This window comes from Bubalus kerabau, chromosome 1, assembly GCF_029407905.1.
Source record: "Bubalus kerabau isolate K-KA32 ecotype Philippines breed swamp buffalo chromosome 1, PCC_UOA_SB_1v2, whole genome shotgun sequence".
NCBI classification, from domain to species: domain Eukaryota; kingdom Metazoa; phylum Chordata; class Mammalia; order Artiodactyla; family Bovidae; genus Bubalus; species Bubalus kerabau.
In genome coordinates, this window is record NC_073624.1 from 10,934,689 (window position 1) to 10,956,808 (window position 22,120).

General features: G+C 46.9%; 1 protein-coding gene across 4 annotated transcripts; it reads left to right on the forward strand.

Moving 5' to 3' along the window:
- Window positions 1–73: 73 nt before the first annotated feature.
- On the forward strand, window positions 74–20,183 carry ATP6V1E1 (ATPase H+ transporting V1 subunit E1). 4 transcript variants are annotated; one of them, XM_055567573.1, is made up of 9 exons: window positions 74–253; window positions 8,301–8,366; window positions 9,310–9,419; window positions 9,801–9,867; window positions 15,046–15,135; window positions 15,898–15,966; window positions 17,699–17,793; window positions 18,744–18,831; window positions 19,671–20,183. In XM_055567573.1, exons 1-9 carry the CDS (start codon window positions 149–151, stop codon window positions 19,731–19,733), a joined length of 753 nt encoding a protein of 250 aa, XP_055423548.1. In that variant the 5' UTR covers window positions 74–148; the 3' UTR covers window positions 19,734–20,183. The 4 variants fall into 4 exon arrangements, with proteins under 4 accessions (XP_055423548.1, XP_055423549.1, XP_055423553.1 ...); XM_055567574.1 differs by lacking the exon at window positions 74–253 and adding an exon at window positions 6,571–6,793; XM_055567578.1 differs by lacking the exon at window positions 74–253 and adding an exon at window positions 7,212–7,488.
- Window positions 20,184–22,120: the final 1,937 nt, after the last annotated feature.

A 22,120-nucleotide genomic window follows, 5' to 3' on the forward strand; every position in this document is an offset into this window, starting at 1 on the left:
GGGCGCGCCGCAAGGGGGCGGATACGCCCTCCGGAGCGGAAGTCTGGACCACAGAGGTTTTGTGGTGGAGGCGCCACCCCTCTTCTTGCAGACGTGACCCGGAAGGACCACCCTCTCCTGGCCTACTCTCCACTTGGAGAGCCGCTCTATGGTTCTGCCGCCGCAGGCGGCCGAGAAGGAGGCGGACTGGGATGGGCCCACCGTCGTGGGTGCGGAGGCGGGCAAAGCCTGCGGGAACAGCTGCAGGCGCAGCGTGAGTGTGTGTAGGCGAGCCGGCTGACGGAGTGTCGGGTCCTGGGAGCGCCGGCGCAGCAACACTGGGGATCTGGGTCACTGCAGATGCGGGGCGGTGGGGGCGACTCAGCGCCGCAAGGAAGGCACGCTTTGGCACCCGCCCCGCGAGGGTATCTAAGGGAGCCACGGTGTCTGCACGCCTGACGGCCCGGAGGAGGGGCCGAGGGATAGAAGGCCTTTGGGCAGGGTCCTTGCTAGTGGGGTCAGGGGGTTCTTTCTATGCTGATGAAGATGTCTTCCGGTTGATTGTGCTGGTGGTTGAGCAGCTCTGGATACTCTTGAAGCCATTTAATTGTATTCAGTTGTAGACTTCAAAAAGGTGAAGTGTATGTGAAGTATATTTCTCAATAAAGCTGTGAAAAAAGAAGTGATGAAAACCTGAATTGATGGGAGGGTGAGTGGCGGAATCCGAAAGAGGGTTGGAGTTAGTGTCCTAGGAGGCTTGAGGCCGGCGTGATTGAGGACTCGGGTGGTGGTGCCTTGGCAGTGAAATCGGATAGATTTGCCCAGAAAAGACTTAGCTAAGAAAAATATAAATCACTCCTTAGTAGTGCCTGTTAATCGAGCTATGTTAAATTTTCCCCATCGTCCAAGTAATGGCTCTTAATGGTTTTTGTTTTAAGCCAGGATCATGCATTGCGCTTGGTTGTTAAATCTTTTAACGGTCTCTTAATCTTAATTTTTTAAAAGTTGACTTTTTAAATTGTACGGAAATTACTCAGCAATAAAAAGGGACCGCTGATATATGTTACAATATGGATTAATCTGAAAATGTTTATATTGAGTCGAAGAAGCAAGACTTAAAAATGTATACACACTTTGTGATTCCATTTAGAAGAATTTCAAGAACAGGCAAAATTAATCAATGGTTATAGAAATCAGCACTGTTGCCTCAGAGTGTGGGATTGACTAGAAAAAGAGCTTTCACTAGGGTGATGAAAAGAGTCTTTATAGTATGGTGATCACACAGGTGTCAGGACTCATCTAATTGTACTTCCTAAGTCTGTGTGAGGTAGGAGATAGATGGGCTCCAGTTTTGACATTTACCACTGGCCTCCTATTTGCATTTCATGAGGCAGGAAGAAGTGGGCTTCAGATTACATACTTAAAAACTAGTCTCCTGTTTGCCTTCCCTGAGACACCAGATAGGTGGGCTCCAGTTGAGGAATTTACAATCAGCCTCCTGTTTGCCCTCCAAAATGGAAGTAACAGCAGTCATAGCAATAGTCAGGGTGATAATATGGCAAGGACAAAGAAGGGCAAAACCCTGTTTGAGTAAAAGATTAAGAGATCTCTGCTCCCCCTGTATTTTGGGGACAAGTGATACACCAGAAAGGCTCCTTGGGGTCAAAAGTCAAGGGATAATTCTAGGCCATAATGAGTCTTCCTTCTCCCAGAAGCCTTCACTTTGAGATCAGTCTTGCCCAAGGTGTGCGTGCGAACCCCAGGGGAGGTTCCTGAAACAAATCAACCTGAGAGGGGACAAACGAGATGATCAGCCTGAGGGAAGACAAAGACCCAGAAAACTGCCACCTTATAAAGGATTTAAACTTAACCAAAGACATGTCACTGTCTCTCTGAGTTCCCTTGTGTGCCTTTCCCTGTGTACTTTTCTTTTCAATAAACTTTTCCTTTTTACCTTCTTCCTCGCCTGAATTCATTCTTAACTAGTTAGTTAGTCCCTGTGGTCCAGTGGTTAGGACTCCCTGTCCCAGAAACTAAGACTGTTTCTGCTCGCTGCTACTTACTGCTCCTGTGTCCGAAATCATATGCAGTTCATTCTATGTAAATTAAAAAAAAAAGTCATGTAAAATAATCCCGTGTGGTAGGTTGCCAATTTGATATATGGTTAGGTAAATTTTGGACTGTTTTCAGCTTTAGGGTTTGTTTTCACCCCTTTTCTAAAAAAGTTTTTGAATGTATACAAGGATAGCATATAGGCCAATGGAGTTGAAAGGTCAGAATGGTCCTTCATTGCTTTGCAACAGAGTCCAGTGGAGGAAGGGGTAGTCTTTTCAGCAAACAGTGGTAAAATAATGTCATTCTTTTACAGAAATTACTTTAATCACAAGCAGTTCATGATTTTCAGAGGTTTGGGGGTTTTTTCCCAACAGATCTTAAGTGACACAGAGTCCTAGACTGTAGCCTGATGTGATTATAAAATCTAAACTAATTACATTCACTTTATTTATTCTCGTTTATCAGTTGTTTATTGAATGCCGACTACTATCAGGCCGTGTGCTGGATGCTGGGAAAAACCATGACATCGTCTCTGTTGTGAAGCTGACACTTTCGTTGAAAAACCAGATAAAACATAGAAATAAAAGGGGGGGGAAAGCTTATAATTGTGGTATATCCTGAAGTAAACAAACAAGGAAGGGACAGGAGTAGAAAAGGTGAGAGGGTGTTGATGGAAAGCTCTAAGAAGGGGATGTTTTGAGACCTGAAGACTGATAAACAAGCCAAGGGGCAAGTGCAGGAAAAGATTTTCTCAGGTGAAAAGCTTGAGAACAAACCAGTAAAGCTCTGACCTGATGAGAAGGGGAAGAGGAGTGATAAGATCAGTGAGGTGGCAGGGCTGGTTCAGGCAGCTCCCCAAGAGCACATGGGAGCCACAGGAGGTTATAAATTGGGGAGTGATTAGAGGTCATTACTTTGTGCCATGCGGATGGATGATTGGTTGGAAGGGGCACAAAAATGTAAGCACCTAAGTTAGACTTTCACTACTTTCTGCCATTATTTTTTTCTTTTTAAAATTAATTCCTCAATATTCAAAGACAGATGACCTTAGTTTCTCTCTGTGAGTGTCCTCCCCAGCAGACAAACTGGTCTGTTTATTCTGGTGACTCAATTTACAGATAAACCACAGACTGAGGTCTTAGCTTGGGAGCAGGTTAGACAAGGAGCCTGTAAACCATCTCTAAGTGACTAATCTGAAAGGAATTTAGGTCAGCAATTTGGGTGAAGCCATAAGGTAAAGAACCCACCTGCCAATGCGGGAGACAAAAGAGACGTGGGTTCAACCCCTGGGTCGGGAAGATCCCCTGGAGGAGGAAATGACAACCCACTCCAGTATTCTTGCCCTAATGCCATGGGCAGAGGAGCCTGGCAGGCTACAGACCATAGGACCACAAAGAATCAGACAAGACAGCACATAAATAGGCTTATCTGGCAATGGGATTTTTGGAATTTGTCTGAAAAGCTGTTTTAATAAAACTTCTTCACAAGACCTAAGCTAATATAGGAGGAAATTGGATTTGGAAAACCACCAACTAGTTAATTATAGTGTGTTACTCCTAGTAACTTTCATTTCTGCTTCACTCTGTGAACTTTACCTCGTTCTTATGGGGAGAGGGGAAGCTGCACCAAAGGGAATGTTAAGTGTATCTGTATCTTTTATTTAAAAAGAGAAGCCCAAAGGCAAATGTGACAAATGCTGATTCTCAACTGGATGGTGGTACATGTACATTTGAATTATTCTTTGTACTTTTCTGTATTTTTTAATGTCTTAGAATAATAATAAATCATAAAAATCAGCACACAGTTTTCCAAAAAACAAAAGCACACTTATCTGGATAGTGTCACATCTGTCCCAGACATTAATTTCATACGTGATTAGACATGTACTTAGGAAATGGCAACCCACTCCAGTGTTCTTGCCTGGAGAATCCCAGGGACAGGGGAGCCTGGTGGGCTGCTGTCTATGGGGTCCCACAGGGTCGGACACGACTGAAGCGACTTAGCAGCAGCAGCAGCATTTTTTGTTTGTTTTTTTAAATATTTATTTGATTGGTCTTGGTTGTGGCACTCAGGATTTTTTTTTTTTAATTGCAGCATGTGTGATCTAGTTCCCTTACCAGGGGTCGAACCCAGGCCCCCTTCATTGGGAGTGCAGAGTCTTAGTCCCTGAACCACCGTGGAAGTCCCAGGACATGTGTTCGTTTGCTATTCTCACTCCTCAGCGCCACATAATTGCACAGCATTGTAAAAAAAAAAAAAAAAAAAAACAGGAGGAGGACTTCCCTGGAGGTCCAGTGGTTAGGACTCCATGCTTCCACTATAGGGAGTATGGGTTCCATCCTGGTCAGGGAAGCTCTGCATCCTGCATGGTGTGGCCAAAAATAAAAAAACGGGAAGAGGGATTGTAATCCAAATGAGTGAAGACCATCTCATCCTGACCTAGTCTTGCATTTCCTGCATTGGCAGAGAGAGTCTTTACCACTAGTGCCATCTGGGAAGCTGTGCGTGTAGCAACAAAGGTCCAGTATGCTCAAAAATAAATTAAAAAAAAATTTTTTTAATGAGAAAATGCAGAAAGAAAGGAAAATAGGCAAGATAAAATAGTAATACTTCAGCCACTAAACAAAGTCAAGGACCTTTAGTTCTTTAAGAGCTATAGATAATATTCTGAGCTGTCCTTTGAGCTGTTTTGCAGATACTGAGACCCTCACCAGGTGAAAGAAGTTAACACTATGATGCCCACAAGCACATTGACCCAAGTTCAGTTCAGTCGCTCAGTCCAGTACGACTCTGTGACCCCATGGGCTGCAGCATGCCAGGCTTCCCTGTCCATCACCAAATCCCAGAGCTTACTCAGACTCATCTCCATTGAGTCAGTGATGCCATCCAACCACCTCATCCTCTGTCATCCCCTTCTCCTCCTGCCTTCAATCCTTCCAGCATCAGGGTCTTTTCCAATGAGTCAGTTCTTCGCATCAGGTGGCCAAAGTATTGGAGCTTCAGCATCAGTCCTTCCAATGAATATTTAGGACTGACTCTGTTTGATCTTGCAGTCCAAGGGACTCTCAAGAGTCTTCTTCAACACCGCAGTAAAAAAGCATCAATTCTTTGGCACTCAGCTGTCTATATCGTCCAATGCTCACATCCATACACGACTACTGGAAAAACCACAGCTTTGACCAGACAGACCTTTGTCGGCACAGTAATGTCTCTGCTTTTTAATGTGCTGTCTAGGTTGGTCATAGCTTTTCTTCCAAGGAGCAAGTATGTTTTAATTTCATGGCTGCAGTCACTATCTGAAGTGATTTTGGAGCCCAAGAAAATTAAAGTCTCTCACTGTTTCCATTGTTTCTCCATCTATTTGCCATGGAGTGATGGGACCAGATGCCATGATCTTCCTTCTTTGAATGTTGAGTTTTAAGCCAACTTTTTCACTCTCATTCATTCTCATTTCACTCTCACTCTCTTTCACTTTCATCAAGAGGCTCTTTAGTTCTTCTTCGCTTTCTGCCATAAGGGTGGCATCATCTGCATATCTGAGGTTATTGATACTTATGGCAATCTTGATTCCAGCTTATACTTTATTCAGCCTGGCATTTCACATGATGTACTCCGCATGTAAGTTAAATAATAAGCAGGGTGACAATATGCAGCCTTGACATACTCCTTTCCCAATTTGGAACCAGTCTGTTGTTTCATGTCCAGTTCTAACTGACCCCGGACCAGTTGAAACCAGAAGGTTGATAATGCTGACTTCCAGCCTTCACCCAATCAGAACAATGTCCATGGGCTGATCACACGTTTCTCCTTGAACACTTTAAGACTACTCACTACCCCCTCCAGGGCAAGACAGTTTTGAAGGCATTAGCCTGCTGTGGCCTCCTCCTCTCCTGGCAAAGCAATAAAAATAGTTTTTTACTCCATGCAAAAAATAAAATAAAAAACCCACACTATCTCTGAGATTTAATCTGGCACCGGTGAAGAAGCTGAATATTCTGCAACAAGGGGAAGCTAAGGAAATTGATTAAGCCGTAGGCTTTTGTCCACACATCAGCGTTGGCTAATGAATTATATAATGTACCCCAGAAAGGTAAAAGGCTACTATTACGGGAAGCAGTTTTTAGGGGCACTCAATTTTCTGTAAATGTAAAGCTCCTCTGTGGGTGCATGTGTGTATTAGTCGCTCAGTAGTGTTCGACTCTTTGCGATCCCACGGACTGTGGGATCGCAAAGGCTTCTCTGTCCATGGAATTCTGCAGGCAGCCATACAGGGGTGGGTTGCCATTCCCTTCTCCAAAAAGCTCTTCTAAAAACCTGTTAATAAGTAAAATACTGAAACTTTTGCTTCCATTAGGGCCAGGACAGTAAAATAAATTCTAGCTGGCAGAAATAAACGTTTTTAAAGAACACAGTCGACAATGCTCAGCAGTCAGACGCCTAACGGTGAACCTTCTACACGACCCCCAAGCGGGCTACTAGGGAAAAGCCGGTGAGGGGTCACGAGTCGCGACGGGGGCGGGGCAGGACTTCCGGGTTGCTCTCTTCCCCACTGGCTGGGCTGCTCTCTCCCCACTGGCTGGGCTGCCCGGCGTCCTGCGCAGGAACCGGAAGTCGAGCTCACAAAACAGGAGGCGGGGAGCTTCGCCGGCTTTCGTCTCCCGTTCGCCCGTCTCCTGTGTCAGGTCTGAGCTCCGGCCGATCGTCCGCTGCCGCACGGCTTGCCGCCATGGCCCTCAGCGATGCCGACGTGCAGAAGCAGGTGAGCGCCAAGCTGGGCTCCAGGAGGCAGGCGGGCGCATCCCCGGCCTGGATAAGCCCCGCGGCGGTCTCGTCGGCCAGGCCTCCCCCGTTCCTGGGGCCCGGCCTCAGCTGCCGGGCGTCGGCGGTGGGCGTGCCGCGGGGCTGTGCGGGTCGGGGCTGGCCCTGGGGTCGCGGCGCTGGCGCGGCGCCTCGTCGTTCGCGGGGTGGGCGGGCGTTGAGCGTCCAGGCCCGGCCTTCGGGGAAGGATCCTCAGGCCACGGTTTTTAGGGAAGTCGGCCCCTTCTTTCTGAAGTTTGTAGGAAAACGCTGACTAACGCATACTCACCGTCTTGTGAGTCTTGTTACGTGAGGAATTCGGTGATTCTTCCTTGGAAATTTCCATTTCCTCGGAAACATCTTTGCTTTTATTCGTAATCTAATCAGCGCTCAGAAGGGCGGAGTGTCTCCTTTAAGTGCATCTTCGGCTGATCACAGAAGGCGGCAAGAACAGCTCTATGGGGAAGCTTAAGGCGTCTTCACCAGGTGCCGTGCGGGCGTGAGCACGCACCAGAGCCCGTGCGGCGTCTGAGCGTCGCTGTGGGAAAGGACGCGGTGCCCTCCACACTGCCTAGTAATGGTCACGCCCCGGCCCTCTCCTCCCTGATTAGGATAGAGCGAGAACTAAGGGTTCCCCAGGAAGAATACCTTATAAAGGTAAAACCGTGGTGAAAATCAAAGGCATCTTTGGTTCTGTAAAACGGTTAAGAGTGAAGAAATGTATGGCCTGTACCCCTACACGCTCCGCGGGCTCTCCATCAGGGCGACGCCTGCGCTCCCCGTAATTCTCAGCAGTGACCGGGCTGAGCACCAAGCGCAGACCAGACGCGTAGAAATCCTGGGTGTCCAGATTCGTTACCTCCCTGTATTCAAGTATTTGTCCATGTTGCTTTTCCTGTCTGAGGAGTATGGTGGTTTATTTCAGCAAATCTCTAAAGGAATCTGACTGCAAAAGGGTAATACCGAGTAGATTTAGCAGGAAGAAGAAAAGTGTAATTTAAGGGCAGATTTTTCTGTCTTAGGGGCGGAGTTAAATGTCCTGAAGCAGGTGACTTTCTCTTGTCGGAACTCCCAGAGGCACGGTGTGTTCCTGTTGACTGTAAACGGGCTTCTCTGATGGAGGTTAAAATGAGTGTTTTGCTCTAGGCTGTGCTGATTTAGTCAGATCTAGTAGCAGAGGGTCCAGCAGGAGTGATAAAGGCAGATAATGCAGGTTTGAATCAGGGTTTACCTCTGGAGGCCAGTGTCTTTTAGCATTTATAAACTGTACTTATTTATTACTGTATTTATTTCCTATTAAAGAGTTTGTGGGTCTTTTTTGGATGTGGACCATTTTCAAAGTCTATTGGATTTGTTACAACATTGCAACATTACCTGAGAAGGGAAATGCACTTCAGTAAATGATTATTGAATGAATCAGAAAAGATATATTTTCTTGTCATTCAAAAATAACCTTTTCCTTCTTCTAGATTAAGCACATGATGGCTTTTATTGAACAAGAAGCCAATGAGAAAGCAGAAGAAATTGATGCAAAGGTGAGATTCCACTGTCTAGGTTAAAGTTACCCGAGTTTTATATGGTCTTGCTTTCCTAATTAGTACTGAATAACATTGCTTAACAGAGCAATTTTGAGTTGCATAGTATGTCTATACGTTATGTAAAATTGTTCTTTTCTCTAGGTATAATCAAATACCATTTAATACTTAATTTTCATTGTTCTTTTAATTTATTCTCCAGTAGTACAAATACAGGCTATGTTTCCCTGTGCTGTACACTATATCCTTGTTGCATGTTTAATATTGTTTTGATGACCATCTGAGTGCTGCAGTTTCTTGTATAACTAGTTTCCTCATTCGAGTAACTTTAGCTAACTTCCAAAGTCATAATTTCTTACTGCCTGAAAATCACAGACAGTTGACACACTGAGACAGCCTTTGTAAAAAGCGACTACTCAAAAAAATAAATAAATAAAACAAAATTTACTTCAGATTAAAAAAAAGTGACTACTCAATAATTAACACTAAAAAAACTAATAACTCAAATTTATATAGTTTATCATTTTAAAAGGACTATTAGATTTTGAACGACAAGGAAAGAATACTAGTTTTATTTTATAAGGGAAGACACTTAGACTGAGGTTACTTGACCAAATATTTTAGACAGTGACTCAGATCTTCTAACTCCAAATTCTGTATCTTTTTCATATACAGAATCTTCTGATTATATACTTTGTAAATTTGTTTGTGGGTACTATTATCTTGATTAAATTTTTACTCGCTGGCTTCATTTATGATAAAAATCACTGATCTTTCCTTTTGAACAAAAGGAATGAGGAGTAATCTTTGAAGATGAGTCATAACACTTTTTCGTTTTAGATATAGAATAAAGTGAATTTAAGCAAATACCATGGTCACCAGCAGCTTAAAATAAAATTGTCAAATCTGTATAATGAAATAATAATAATTAATTTCTTGGTAGGCAGAAGAAGAGTTCAACATTGAGAAAGGTCGTCTTGTCCAAACCCAAAGACTGAAGATTATGGAATATTATGAGAAGAAAGAAAAGCAGATTGAGCAGCAGAAGAAAATGTGAGCTTTGAAAATCACTGGGCCGAGAGGGTCCAGCAGGTGCACTGGGGTCAGCAGATACGGGTTCTGGTTTTATCCGGACCACTCACTGCTTATCTAACCTCGGTCACATTGCTTAACTTCCCTTTCCTCACTTGGGAGCATGGAAGCCTCACTGGATTACTGAAATACACAGTTGAAATAACTGATAAAGTCTTGCCACTTGGTAAGCACTCAATAAATATTTCGTAATATTTGAGAATAGGTGGGTATAAAGCACTGCATATATTTCAGGGAGTTCTGTTTGGGTCCATACAGAGAAAGGTATTTGCGTATCTGAAGAAGGGTGTACATTTTTTTCTCTGCAGCTCTAGTGATGATACTTTTCCATGCCTTTTGCAGTCAGATGTCCAATTTGATGAATCAAGCGAGGCTCAAAGTCCTCAGAGCGAGAGATGACCTTATCACAGTGAGTAATTTGTCCTTTTAGTTATAGTATTATAAAATGTCTATTATCGACAATTCACTAGTTCATATTGGATTAAGGACTTGATTAATGATTTTTAGAGAGAAAGCCTTTGGTTAGCAAATCACTACAGTAGATATTGTAATAAATAAAGAAATGAATAAGATATGTGTCCCATTTTCAAGGACTCACTGCTCTGACAACATATAAACTCTTCTGGGTCACATGACTCATGATGGAGGACCGTAGAATGTCTGAGGGTGATGGGGACTTGAGGCTGGAAAGCCTGAATGGAGTAACATAGGGGCCCTGAGTGCACATGAGGAACCTTTGAGTGCTTTAAGTAGAAGAGTGTTGAAGTTTTCACTTTATTTTATGAAGAATATCATATATAGGGTTCATGATGTAAGTTCATAAATATGTAGACTAAATTTAACAGGGAAGAGGTTAGACACAGAACCGTCTGGAGAGTACTGTCATCCAAAGGACAGGGCAGGAACATACACTTAGGTCAGGCAGCCTGAAGGAATTTGAATTAATTCAGAAACCAGGGAATTCCCTGTGGGTCCAGTGGTCAGGTCTCCGGACTTCCACTGCAGGGGGCATGGGTTCAGTCTCCTGTCGGGGAGCTAAGAACCTGCAAACCACATGGCATGACCAAAAAGGAAAATTCAGAAACCAATCACGGATGCCTCTATATGCACCGTTACTCATATTGTTGTTACAGAGGCCCTCGATTTCTTAGCAAATGGAGAGATAAGTTAGATAAATATTGGGAAGGAAGAAACGTACTGTTGTGATGCTACGATTATATACTAAAAAATACAACACCCAAAAAACACTAAGAACTAGTGATTAGTTCAAATGGTGACTGGCTACAAGGAGAATATACAGAAATTGATAGTTTTTCCACATGCCAGCAGTAACTAATTAGGAATAAATGTTAATGAATAGGCCCAATGTGGAAAAGCTGTAAAACTGGAGATATAAAACTTGACTAAGTAGAAGACATACCATCTTAGATGACTAAAGAAACACAAATATCTTAAGATGTTGGTCTTGTCACATGACTAGTGCGATGGCAGCAAGGACTGAGTGGGCTGTCAGTGGATGGATTTTATAGGAGGACACTCTGGACGTTGGCCGCAGATTGATCTTCCGCCACCTCCTTTAAGACTGATAAAAAATGCTGAATTTCAGGCCTGGCTGCCTAGAAGAGTGGTGGTTCCATTAATGAAATAGGAAGTCAGGAGAGCGGACTCTTTTAAGAACAACAATCAGATGACTTTGGACCTGTTTAGAGGGGCCAGGAAGCTTCCAGATGGAACTGTCTGCCAGGGTGTCTCAAGTGTGAGGACACACTGTAACATCACGGCAGGAACTACAGCAGAATCTTCTGACGTAGAGCAGAAGCCCACCCAGCATTGTGAGCACAAGTGTGCTCCAGTTGAGAGACAAGTGACTCCCCTAGCACCTATTACAGACCCCAGAGTAGCCAGGGGCTTCCCTAGCAGCTCAGACTGTAAAAGAATCTGCCTGCAATGTGGGAGACCTGGATTCGATCCCTGGGTTGGGAAGATCCCCTGGAGGAGGGCATGGCAACCCACTCCAGTGTTCTTGCCTGGAGCATCCCCATGGACACAGGAGCCTGGCGGGCTACAGTCCACAGAGTCGCAAAGAGTCAGACACGACTAAGCACAGCACAAACACAGCAGCACAAACTAGCCAGAGTTTATCTGCTTCTTAAACTCTTACACCCACATGTCTTTCTGCTTTCAGTACCAACTTGATCTTTTAGTTTTCACTCACCTGTTTTCATTTCCTAGTTAGCTAGGTTCCCTTGAGGGAGGCAGCTGTGTGGGTTGCAGGGTTTTGGGTTGCTCAGTCCTGTAGGAGTCGAGACAAAAGACTGTGTCTGCACTACAGCCTTTTGAGGGTGACCATGAAGAACTGAGTCAGTCATAGCTTGGAGACGGAATTGGAGAGAGCAGCATGAACCAAAACCAGGAATTGACAACACCAGCAGGAAATGGAATTGTCCAGAAGAGCAGGGAATATAGGATCTGAGGCTGGAGAGAGACACCAGGGTTTGGTTAGACTTGATGCCTACTCAGGAGTGTGGAACGTATCCTTTGACCTTTTCTCTTAACCCTTAATAGGCATGGAGATCTCATGGAGGGCCTTGTTAAAATGCAAACTCCAGGCCCCATTTTTGAGAGATTTTGGTGTCCTCATTGGGGGATAAACAGCCCAGAGTAATCTTGCTGCAGGGCGTCTAAAGGAGCGTGCTGAGAAGTACTGCTATAGGATTAGGTTTGTGTTGGAGAAAGAGAACTGGTGATGTAGGGAGAGAAAATGAGGTTATGGCTTAACTTGGATCTGAAGGTCAAAAAGCAGAGAAGCCCAGACCAAATGGCAGCAGTGGTCATTAAGAGAAGGCCAGGGCCTTGTCCACAGATTCTTAAAGATTGGAGTCTGTAGGACTTGGTGACTTCAGGTTGTGAGGAGTCAAAAAAGACTTAAGGTTTTCTTGCCAGGTAAGGTACCTGGATAGGTGATGGTAAATACAGGAGGAACAGCAGGTGGAGAATGTGATGAATCTTGGCCTTTGAACGGCTTTGGAATACCAGGTGAGTTTAGGAGAGAGGTTGGGGCTGGCATATAGACAGCTCTCTAGCCCAGTCTGTTTGTGTGGATGAGCTCATCACCATTGTGGATGTAGGGTTCCACTGTCAGGCAACAACCTGAGAAGCCTCGAGCTTAACAGCCAGGAAACAAGACATTGCTAAGGACATGGGGAAAGCAGTCATGTGGGAGGAGAAGCAGCAGCCAGGGACAGAGCTCTATTTTTCTCTTGTTTTGTTGAACTGTTAGCGTTTCGATAGATAGCAAATGCAGCTATTCTGTGACGTGCAGTGCTTCAGAACAGTGTGAGCTTTTGTTTTGCTAATTAGAATTTTGCAAAAATAAATGTTGCTCTAATTCAGTTGTTCTAAAGCACTTGTTTCCTTAGGCCTTTGCAGCCTAACGTTGTGCCATGGGGGACTTTTCGATTTAGCAAACCCCAGTAACGAACCCCAACTGTGAGATGATGGGGAGCAGGGCAACATGTCCGTGTTTCAGTGCATTTTGCTCTTTTAAAACCTTCATTTTTCCAGCTTGCGCATAGAATCAAACTATTGAAGAAGGGGATTTGTCAAGCAGGTGGCTAGGAAAGGATGGGGAAACAGATGGAAGGACATAGTAGCAAACAGGCGAGCTCTGCTGCCCGCAGCGCTTCGTCCTTTGGTGGTTCTTCTCACTGTTGACCTTGTCCCGCTGCCTGCCCTGACGCTTTCCAGTGTTAGAGCCCATTTTGGGGATCTATGTGAGGTGTGAGTTTCTGTTTCACCGTCTGCTGTTTGGTGGGTGCATTTTTTAGCTTCTTTGAACCTTTCGTTTCTAGTAGAACGAGGAACGCACACACCTGAAGGTTCGTGTAGGGAAAATGCCTGTACAGTGCCTCATGCAGAAGAGGGAAGTGACAGTTTTCTCCTGTCACTCTCTAAACCTCACACCTTGTAAGGTACTGTTGCTGTTGTTGGGAGATAAAGAACACAAGTAACCTTTAGAAATTCTGATTTGTTGGTCCCTGAAGTAGAGATTTCCGGTACTGGGATTGAAGGCCAGCTGACTGTTCACACGTGGAAGGACCAAGGAAACATGGTTCTGTTGTCGTCGTCATAATCAGGTTTCAGTTCCTTGATTTCTAGGAGCATGGTCCTAAATCTTCAGGAAGCTAGAGGCAGGCGCAGGTGGACAACTCTCAAAGTACTGATCTGTAGGCTGAGAGGTAAAGACAGTGACTTACACCTCTCTCCATGAGGTGTCAGGCTGCAGCTAGGAGCTGAGTTTAGAATCAGTATCACTGGAGTATTGATGCCTAGTAACATCACTGCTCATAACTTACCATCCTCACCTGTAGGGCACGTCTGTTCAGTGGACAGGAATGCTCTAGATAGGGGACAACATAATTTCCGTTAGGTTTTAGCTTTCTTATGTGGAGTTAAGTTTTTTCCAACTTCATGTGCCCTTGCTTGTAGTTGTGGGCGGTGTTAAGACTCATTTACCCATTTCCAGATTTTTCATAGTGGGTTATTTTTATAAACAGCTGCACTGCTTTTTAGAGGTTGACTTGATTCTCATAATGTAAGGCTGTCTCCAAACTCCCCTTTCCCCCCTTACCTGCTTGACCAGTGTGGATGGTCAATTCTAGCATAAAGAAACGTGCTTGAGGGATCTCTTGGTGAGAAGGGGCTGAAGTTTCTTTCAGCCAGATGTTGTATAACACAAATGCTGTAAACCTTTGTGCCATAAGCTTCCTAGATTATGAAGGCTTAAAATGCTTGGCAGTGGTTCCTGGAAAGTGGTGGGGTCAAGGGTGACTCACTCACAGAACCACTTCCTTCTCTCTACCCTCACTTCCCAAATTCTGATTGGTCTCTAGGTGAGCACGTAGCTTCCCTCTCCTCTTTAAATCCCCCACAATCATTCTAGAGATTGTGTTCAGTAGAGTAGATGCGTGGAAAACTTTCTGGGATGGAATGTTCGTGACAATGTTGGGTGGACAGCAGTGGAACTGAGGGGTATTATCTCTACCTGGGTCCACTTTTAGCCAGTAAACCAATACACGCTTATCACTTACAGAGTAATTTCCAGTGTGTTCTTTACAACCATGTGAGATTTCTGTTTCTGTTAAAGAAGTGTTTGTAACAGATGATTAGAAAATACAAACTTAACACAAAATTGAAATCATTGATAGTCCAGCCTCTTTACAGGTAAACATTGATGACACTTTGTTCTCTGTTCAGAGACTCTTTTTTTCTAAATAAAAAATAGAACCATCTTAAATGACTGTCTTAATGTTGCAACTTGCTTTTCCAGTCTGTATCACACATTTGTGTGAGTCAGTAGGGCTCTTCCGCTAGAGCATTGTCTCCCTGAGAGCTGAGCTGGCGCTGCTTCTGTGTATCTGTGTCCTTGGCACAGCATCTGCTTTACTGTGTACCTCAGAGAACATCTGTGGAGTGAAAACGGCCACAGAGTGAGAACTGATGGGACACAAGCTGGGCCAGCCCCGTGTGGGTTCTGAGCTGAATACCCAGGTGCTTGGACAACTTTTTTGTTTTCCACCCTTTGTAGGACCTACTAAATGAAGCAAAACAGAGACTCAGCAAAGTGGTAAAAGATACAACCAGGTACCAAGTGCTGCTGGATGGACTGGTCCTCCAGGTAAGTCTGTAGGTCAGGTGTACCACAGATGGCCACGCGCCTACAGAACCAACAGTGTGAGAAGCCCGCTGTGCCCCTCCTGCGTCGTCTTGTGAACACACAGCTCCTGCGTGTTTTCATCTTGGCTCTTTGCCTTGTCGAGAGGAGATGTTTGGGAGGACGGTGGTATCTTGCAGGTTGAATGAGACTGATCCTTTTTACTGGTTCTCTGTAACCCCTAACTATAAACCTTCCTAGTTTTATTTCACCATTAAAATGCTTGTTTAGGTATTGAGGTTTAGACCACAGGCTGTATAAACTGTGTTTCCTGCTCAGGACAGACAGTATTTGTCCTCAACCTAGCTGTATTTTGGGCTTCCCTGGTGGCTCAGAGGTTAAAGATCTGCCTGCAATACCGGAGACCTGGGTTCGATCCCTGGGTCGGGAAGATCCCCTGGAGAAGGAAATGGCAACCCACTCCAGTATTCTTGCCTGGAGAATCCCATGGACAGAGGAGCCTGGTGGGCTACAGTCCACGGGGTCGCAAAGAGTCGGACACGACTGAGCGACTTCACTTCACTTAGCTGTGTTTTGTTCCCATCACTGGGGCATTGGGTGTACTTATCTGGTTTGTGACACCAGTCTTCCCATTTTATTGTGCTGTGCAGGCCCTCTTTGGGGCAACTCAGGACTTTTCCCCCAATTCTGAGAGAATTATAAAGACATTCTGTTTGCTATTGTTTTATTTTATAGTTTGTGCTGATTGCATCTGTGCCTTAATAGGGTTTGTACCAGTTGCTGGAGCCCCGGATGATCGTTCGCTGCAGGAAACAGGATTTCCCTCTGGTGAAGGTAAAGTTTGAAAAAAATCCTTTTTCTTTTTAAAGATCAGTGTGTTGGGTATGAAATGACAGCTCAGCCATGGAGACTAGAAGTCTTCACTCATTGGAGATTCTGACTTTAGTGTACCCAAGCCCCTGATTTACTGTCTCAAAGAAATCAAGCTGCCGGCTGTGTTAGTACCCTCCTCCCTTCCTGGAGACCTTGTAATACCATGATCTGAAAATTCAGTAAGAACGGTACCTACTGGATTGGAGCCGAGGATAGGCAAGACCACAGAGAACTGGCATACTCCCAGAGCAGCAGGGCTTAGTGCTAACTTAGTACCGTCCTACACCTGGAGCAGGCCAGGAAGTACCAGCAAAGTGATAACACAGCATCACTGCCAGAGGCCAGTGTTGAGGAGCTTCTCTCTTCAGGGAGGAGACCTTGGCCCCAGGGAGGACCAAGGCCGTGGCAGGCACACGATGGCGACAGAAGGATCCTTAGGTTGTAGACCCGCCCCCTGCCACCAGCTCTGATTATGTGCCAGCTACTCCGTTCAGGTCGTTCTTCCCTGTAGCTTATGGTCTCAGTTCAGGTCGTTCTTCCCTGTAGCTTATGGTCGGGCGAGGTTGAGAGAGCTTAGTCCCTTAGTGACTACATTTTAACGCACAATATGTTTGTGGCTGCCCCGGGTCACTTGTCTCCTAGGAGAGCAGACTGCCAGGTGGGGAGCAGTGTTCATTCTTATCTCCACTGTGAACTAGCGAGCTGTGCCAGGGACCCGGAGCCCGGCTTGGGCCACCCACCTAGACGTGGGGCAGTGCGCCTTGGTGGGCGTCGCTGTGAAGCTGCTGGGGCCGGGTGCCGCCAGAGTGGCGTCCGCTCTCCATGGTGACACTGTGTGAGACCTGAGGAATAGGAAGAGTTCAGTGTATGTGTACATCTGTTCAACTGGTAACAGGATCAGAAAAAGACTAAAGTTCCGTCATGATGTTATTAGAGTCTTGCTGGAGCCCACACCTGATGCTACCTTCAGTCAGGTTAGAACCTCTTCCATCTACCCTATACCCCTTCCCCCAGCTCACTCCTTTTTAAAATGTGGTAAAAAGTGCATTAAATTTACCATTGTTACCAGTTTTAAGCATACAGTTCTGTGCTTTAAGTACATTCACTGTTCTGCAACTGTCCCCACCCTCCTTCTCCAGAACTTTCCATCTTCCAAACTGAACAGCATCTCCATGAGCCCCTGGCAGGCACATCCTGCTCCTGTCTGTATCACACGGCTACTCTAGTGCCTCTGTAAGAGGAATCATACCAAGCCTGTCCTTTGGTGATGGGCTTACTTCACTTGGCATATTGTCTTCAAGGTTCATTGATGGTATAGCCAGAGTTGGAATTTCCTTTTTTAAGGATGAATCTATGGACCACATTTTATTTACTCATTTGTGTTTATAGACACCTGGGTGGTTTCTACCATTTGTTAAAAATAAGTAGGAATATCTTTGCTTGTATAGATTGTTGGTTTTGAGGATAACGGTTCTCTGTGTGTGGTCAAGTTGCTTATTCGTGTCTGACTCTTTGTGACTCTATGGACTGTAGCCCATCAGGCTCCTCTGTTCATGAAATTATCCTGGCACAAATACTAGAGTGGGTTGCTGTTTCCTCTTCCAGGGGATCTTCCCAACCCAGGGATCGAACCCCCATCTCCTGTGGTTCCTGCGTAGTTTTTGATGACACTTTTGTTTTTTTGTCTTTCCAGGCTGCAGTGCAAAAAGCAATCCCTGTGTACAAAGTTGCAACCAAAAGAGACGTTGATGTCCAGATTGACCAGGAGGCCTACCTGCCTGAGGAGATGTAAGGAGTGCTTCTGCTTTTAACATGCAAGTGGCTCTGGCTGCATGAACAGCCACATGCTGGACCTTCCTCGTGTCCGCTGGGCTCAGTGTGGTGGAGGGCAGTGGAACCCCGCTCATTTGTGCCTCCTGTCAGCTCCTGTTGGTCTTCTCTTGTGAATCAGCTTCTTATGGTTCATCCTGCCAAGAAGCAGAACAGATTTTATACCCAGAACTTGAAGCTCGGTCCACGTGTGACTAGATGCTGAGAAAGGGGATGGCTCCCTCTGGCCAGGAAACTACTTTCATGTCTGGCTGGTGGACTCCGTGGTGTGAACTGAGCATTCATGGTGCTTCCACTGACGGCTGGGTGCAGTGGGGTTGGCCACAGGAGCTCCTGGTCGGGGAGGCCAGGGCATTGTTTCCTTGTAGCTTTCCAGCTCTTGGCAGCTGCCATGAGGTAACGTCTATGCGGAGCTGACCCAGGGCTCAGGATCCAAAGCCACTCTGCTGATGGGTAATTAGCGGCGGGCGGAGATACAACCGACAAGCAGTTTGAGGTCTGGTAAATAGCAGGTTGCAGTCAGGGCCACTGTTCCTGGTGTTTTGAGTCTGGAGCCTTAGAAAAGTCAGACAGTACATACCCTGGATGTTACAGCATCTACTCCAGAATTAAACAGAGACGCTTCACCCCTGAGGGGTTTTTTCACAGCTGACTGGAGCCTGGATCAGATGAGGACTGGGGCTGTTGATTGGCAAATGGGGACAAAATTCCCCTTTTTGTTCTGTTAGGGAGGGGCAAGTTGTTGGAATTAACCAAGTGAGGTTGGCACATAGTCACTTGGGATGAGTTACAGTTTCAAGTTGATTGTGTATGTTCATTGGCCTCTACTCAAGAGGAAGAAGGTAACTGCACCACGGGTCTGTTTTCCTTAGATCTATACACATGGTTCTTTCCCGTGTTCTTTGTAGAGCCGGCGGTGTTGAGATCTATAACGGGGACCGCAAGATCAAGGTGTCCAACACACTTGAAAGTCGGCTGGACCTCATAGCCCAGCAGGTGAGTGTGGGGACACTTCTCAGTCAGTTGGCCTGGGGTTACTTTGAGGTGATGTGGAGAACGTGTCGGTATTTGAGATTTGTCTCTCTTTGTACGTTTTTGGACATTTTCTTGAATGGAGGTTTGGACACTTAGTGTCATTTGCTGAGATGATACCATGTATATGAGGGTGGGCTTGGGGATAGAACAAGGGCTTTGTCTGTCTAGGATCTCACTACATGTGAGATGTATCGGGGTGCTTAAGAGATGCTTTACTATGGAATTGCTTAACAAAGGCCCTAGAACCCCACACCCCTGCAGGAGTGACAGGAATCAAGTCACTTGTTAGAGGAATTGCTGCTGGGTTCCCGTGTTTGCAGAAAGCGGTCGGGAAAGTTGAGTTGTCCCAGGTGTGGGGCCTTTTTCAGGAGTGTGGTCTGCTTGACCACCAGGCACATGTGGGTAAATTTGTAAAACTAGGTAAATGGAAAACGTCCTTTGCAAAGTTGCATTGACCACACGTGGATGGCAGCCACCGTCCTGAGGTTGGGCCCTTGGGGTTTTCCAGTTGCTACTGGAGGCCGCAGTACATACTTGCCTTGTCTACTCGGCACAGGGTGGGTGCTCTGTCTGTTGAGAGAGCGTCACTTCTGCCCATGTCAGAACATGACGGAAGCCCCGGATGGTGGTGACTTCTGTCACTTCTCTTTGTCCCCATTAAGCAGTGGCCTGAAGCCCACAGGTGTGATCGTCACATCTCTCTCGGCCTCTGCTGGGATAAGTGCTTGGCCTTATGGTTGCGGCTCAGGTGGGTCCGTGCCAGGCCGCACTGCCTCACAGAAGTTCTCCACTCTTCACAGATGATGCCCGAAGTGCGGGGAGCCTTGTTTGGTGCAAATGCCAACAGGAAGTTTTTGGACTAAGCCAGCAGGAGGTGCGTGACGAGGACGCTCCCGTCATTGGAAGAAACAAGATGGCCTCTATAGCTTCCTCTTTGCTGTCCCCTGCCCTTATTTGTCAGTGGGTGCTCTTCTGTAGCTAATGTTCTCCGACTGATGGGTAATGATGGGAGTCTCAGTTAGTACATTAGGAAACCTTCCTCTAGCTTGTCTCAAAGTAGCACAGTTCCTGCCGTTCTGTAGCGCGCAGTTGCGGGGCCAGGTGCGTGCGTGTCCCGCACCTGCTGCTGTCCTGGGCTCCACCATCCAGCCTACAGGCAGTGGGGTGGTAGACTCAGTCCTCAAGTGCATGTGGGCCTCATCCCTTCCGGCAGCAGCAGCTTCTCGCCTACGTGTTTGGACCTAGAAGTGTCTGTAAATGTGATTTAAGGTCTATTCCATGAATCTGCTCTATTTATTAAAATACAAGGTGGAGGTGGATGTTGCTGTGGTTTATTACACAAGGGCTGTGACTTCTACTGGGTGATCTGGAATGTAGGAGCCACAGCCCAGCAGTGTTGGACCACCGACAGCTCCCTCCCTCTTCCTCTGCTTCTGCTCCTTTTTATCCAACTCTCACCCTGAGACACCCTCCCAGCCCAAAACCCTCCAGGAGGGGCTCTGGAGGGGCTGACGGCTTGATTGAGGTAGGTGTATTAGATTTGGTAGCATCAGAGAAGGTGGCGGTGCGGGCCCCGGGGAGAGGAGTTGCTGTGTGTTTGGTGCATCAAGACTTAAAACCCTGTGTGACCTGAAGATAAGGTGTCAGTCAGTCCTCCACCCTCAGGATGACCTGAGTTGACTCAGGTGTAGCTTTGTCCTAAGTGGACGCAGCTGGGAAGACGCGCAGTCTCCTCACGGCCTTCACGTCACACAGGGCTCCACGGGTGGAGGGTGTGGGGCCAGGGGACCCCCAGCCTTGGGACGGCTGTCGTGGTCCTCTTGAACTAAAATACAATCCTGCTTTTCCCCACATCAGTGCTAGGATGAACTAAGTTATTTACTCAGAATTAACAATAGCAAATCCTCAAACTGACTCAGTTGAGACGCAGTGATGACCCTGTCTGTTCAGGTGGCAGGCTCCTGAGCACTGGGGGCCTGGTCACCCAGGGATGGGCCTGAGAGGGAGAGGGCAGGGTGCGAGGAGGGCAAGCGGCGACCGCGACGGCTGTGAGCAGCGCCCTTCAGGAAGGCCGACCTGAGGCAGGGTTCCGCCCCCGCCCCACCGTGCCCCCTCCCCGCTCCTGGGTGGGGCCTGTGCACCGGCATGGAGGGGCCCTCACCTGCAGTCGCTGATGCCGCTGTAGCTGTTCACTGCAGCCTAAGTTTGGATTTGAGTTTCCAAAGCTATTGAAAGACAGTCACTAGTTAGAGTCTGCCCGCCCTTTTGTCAACACGACATCCCAGATTCCTTGTGTGAACACCCCGTGGGGTCTGTCACGGGGGTCCTTCCCCTCTTGGGGCCTCCTTTACAAAATGACACACTGTCTGAGGGCCCAGCTCGGGGGCAGAGTGGCCGAGACAGGAGAGCCCTCTGCCCCCAGCCTTCCAGAGGCATCACTTGTGGCAGCAGCTGCAGAGCCTGCAACACAGCCAGACGCAGGCTTGCTGACCACAAAATCAAGGGCTGGACCTGGAGGCTGACAGGATCCCAGTCCAGCAAGTTAGGGACAACCTGGGAAGTCTGTTCTGATCCCACGTGAAGGGGGAGAGGATCATGCAGTGCCCAGCATCCTGCTGTGGCATCTCAGGCACCTCCCATGTGCCCGCAGCTCAGCTCCCAGCAGCTCACACCTGTCAGGCAGCTGCCACTGCAGATGCCACTGGGGGCTGGAGTCGTGTCCCATCACAGGCCAGCACACTGCCCCTCCCTGGCCCCTCCACTCTCCCTTGGTATTCAGCCTGGTCCCCATGGGCTGCCACTCACCCAGCTGGGTAAACAAACCAAGCTCTGATAACAGACTCCCAGGGAGGCTGAGGCCAGGACAGTGAAACAGCCCTAGCAAGGGTCCTTCCTTGCCAATCCCCAAGAACTGTCCCCGGGAAACGGGGAGCATGGACAGAACTGGACAGTGTCTGCGGCTGATCTGTTTCCGTTCCTCAGCGTAAACACAGATCGACGGGATGGACCCATAGCCCAGAAACAGTCAAGTAATGCCTGACGAGGGAACCAGCGGCAGTGACGGCTCCTTAGTGAACGGTGCTGGGAGAACTGGACGTTGACTTGCAAAAGAGCTCGACTGCTGTCTTACACCACTCATACAGATGGATCGAGCACCTGAGAGCATTCAACTCCCAACAGCAGGAAAAGTTCCATGACACGGGAACCTAAAGCACATGCAACAGAAGGTAAAAGAAACAAGTGAGACTAC

Excerpts from the sequence above, each read along its gene's own strand:
- ATP6V1E1 (XM_055567573.1), top strand. The coding sequence starts at position 149 with ATGGTTCTGCCGCCGCAGGCGGCCGAGAAGGAGGCGGACTGGGATGGG. Across the intron at positions 254-8,300 it reads GGAACAGCTGCAGGCGCAGC|ATTAAGCACATGATGGCTTT; the intron begins GTGAGTGTGTGT and ends TCCTTCTTCTAG. Across the intron at positions 8,367-9,309 it reads CAGAAGAAATTGATGCAAAG|GCAGAAGAAGAGTTCAACAT; the intron begins GTGAGATTCCAC and ends ATTTCTTGGTAG.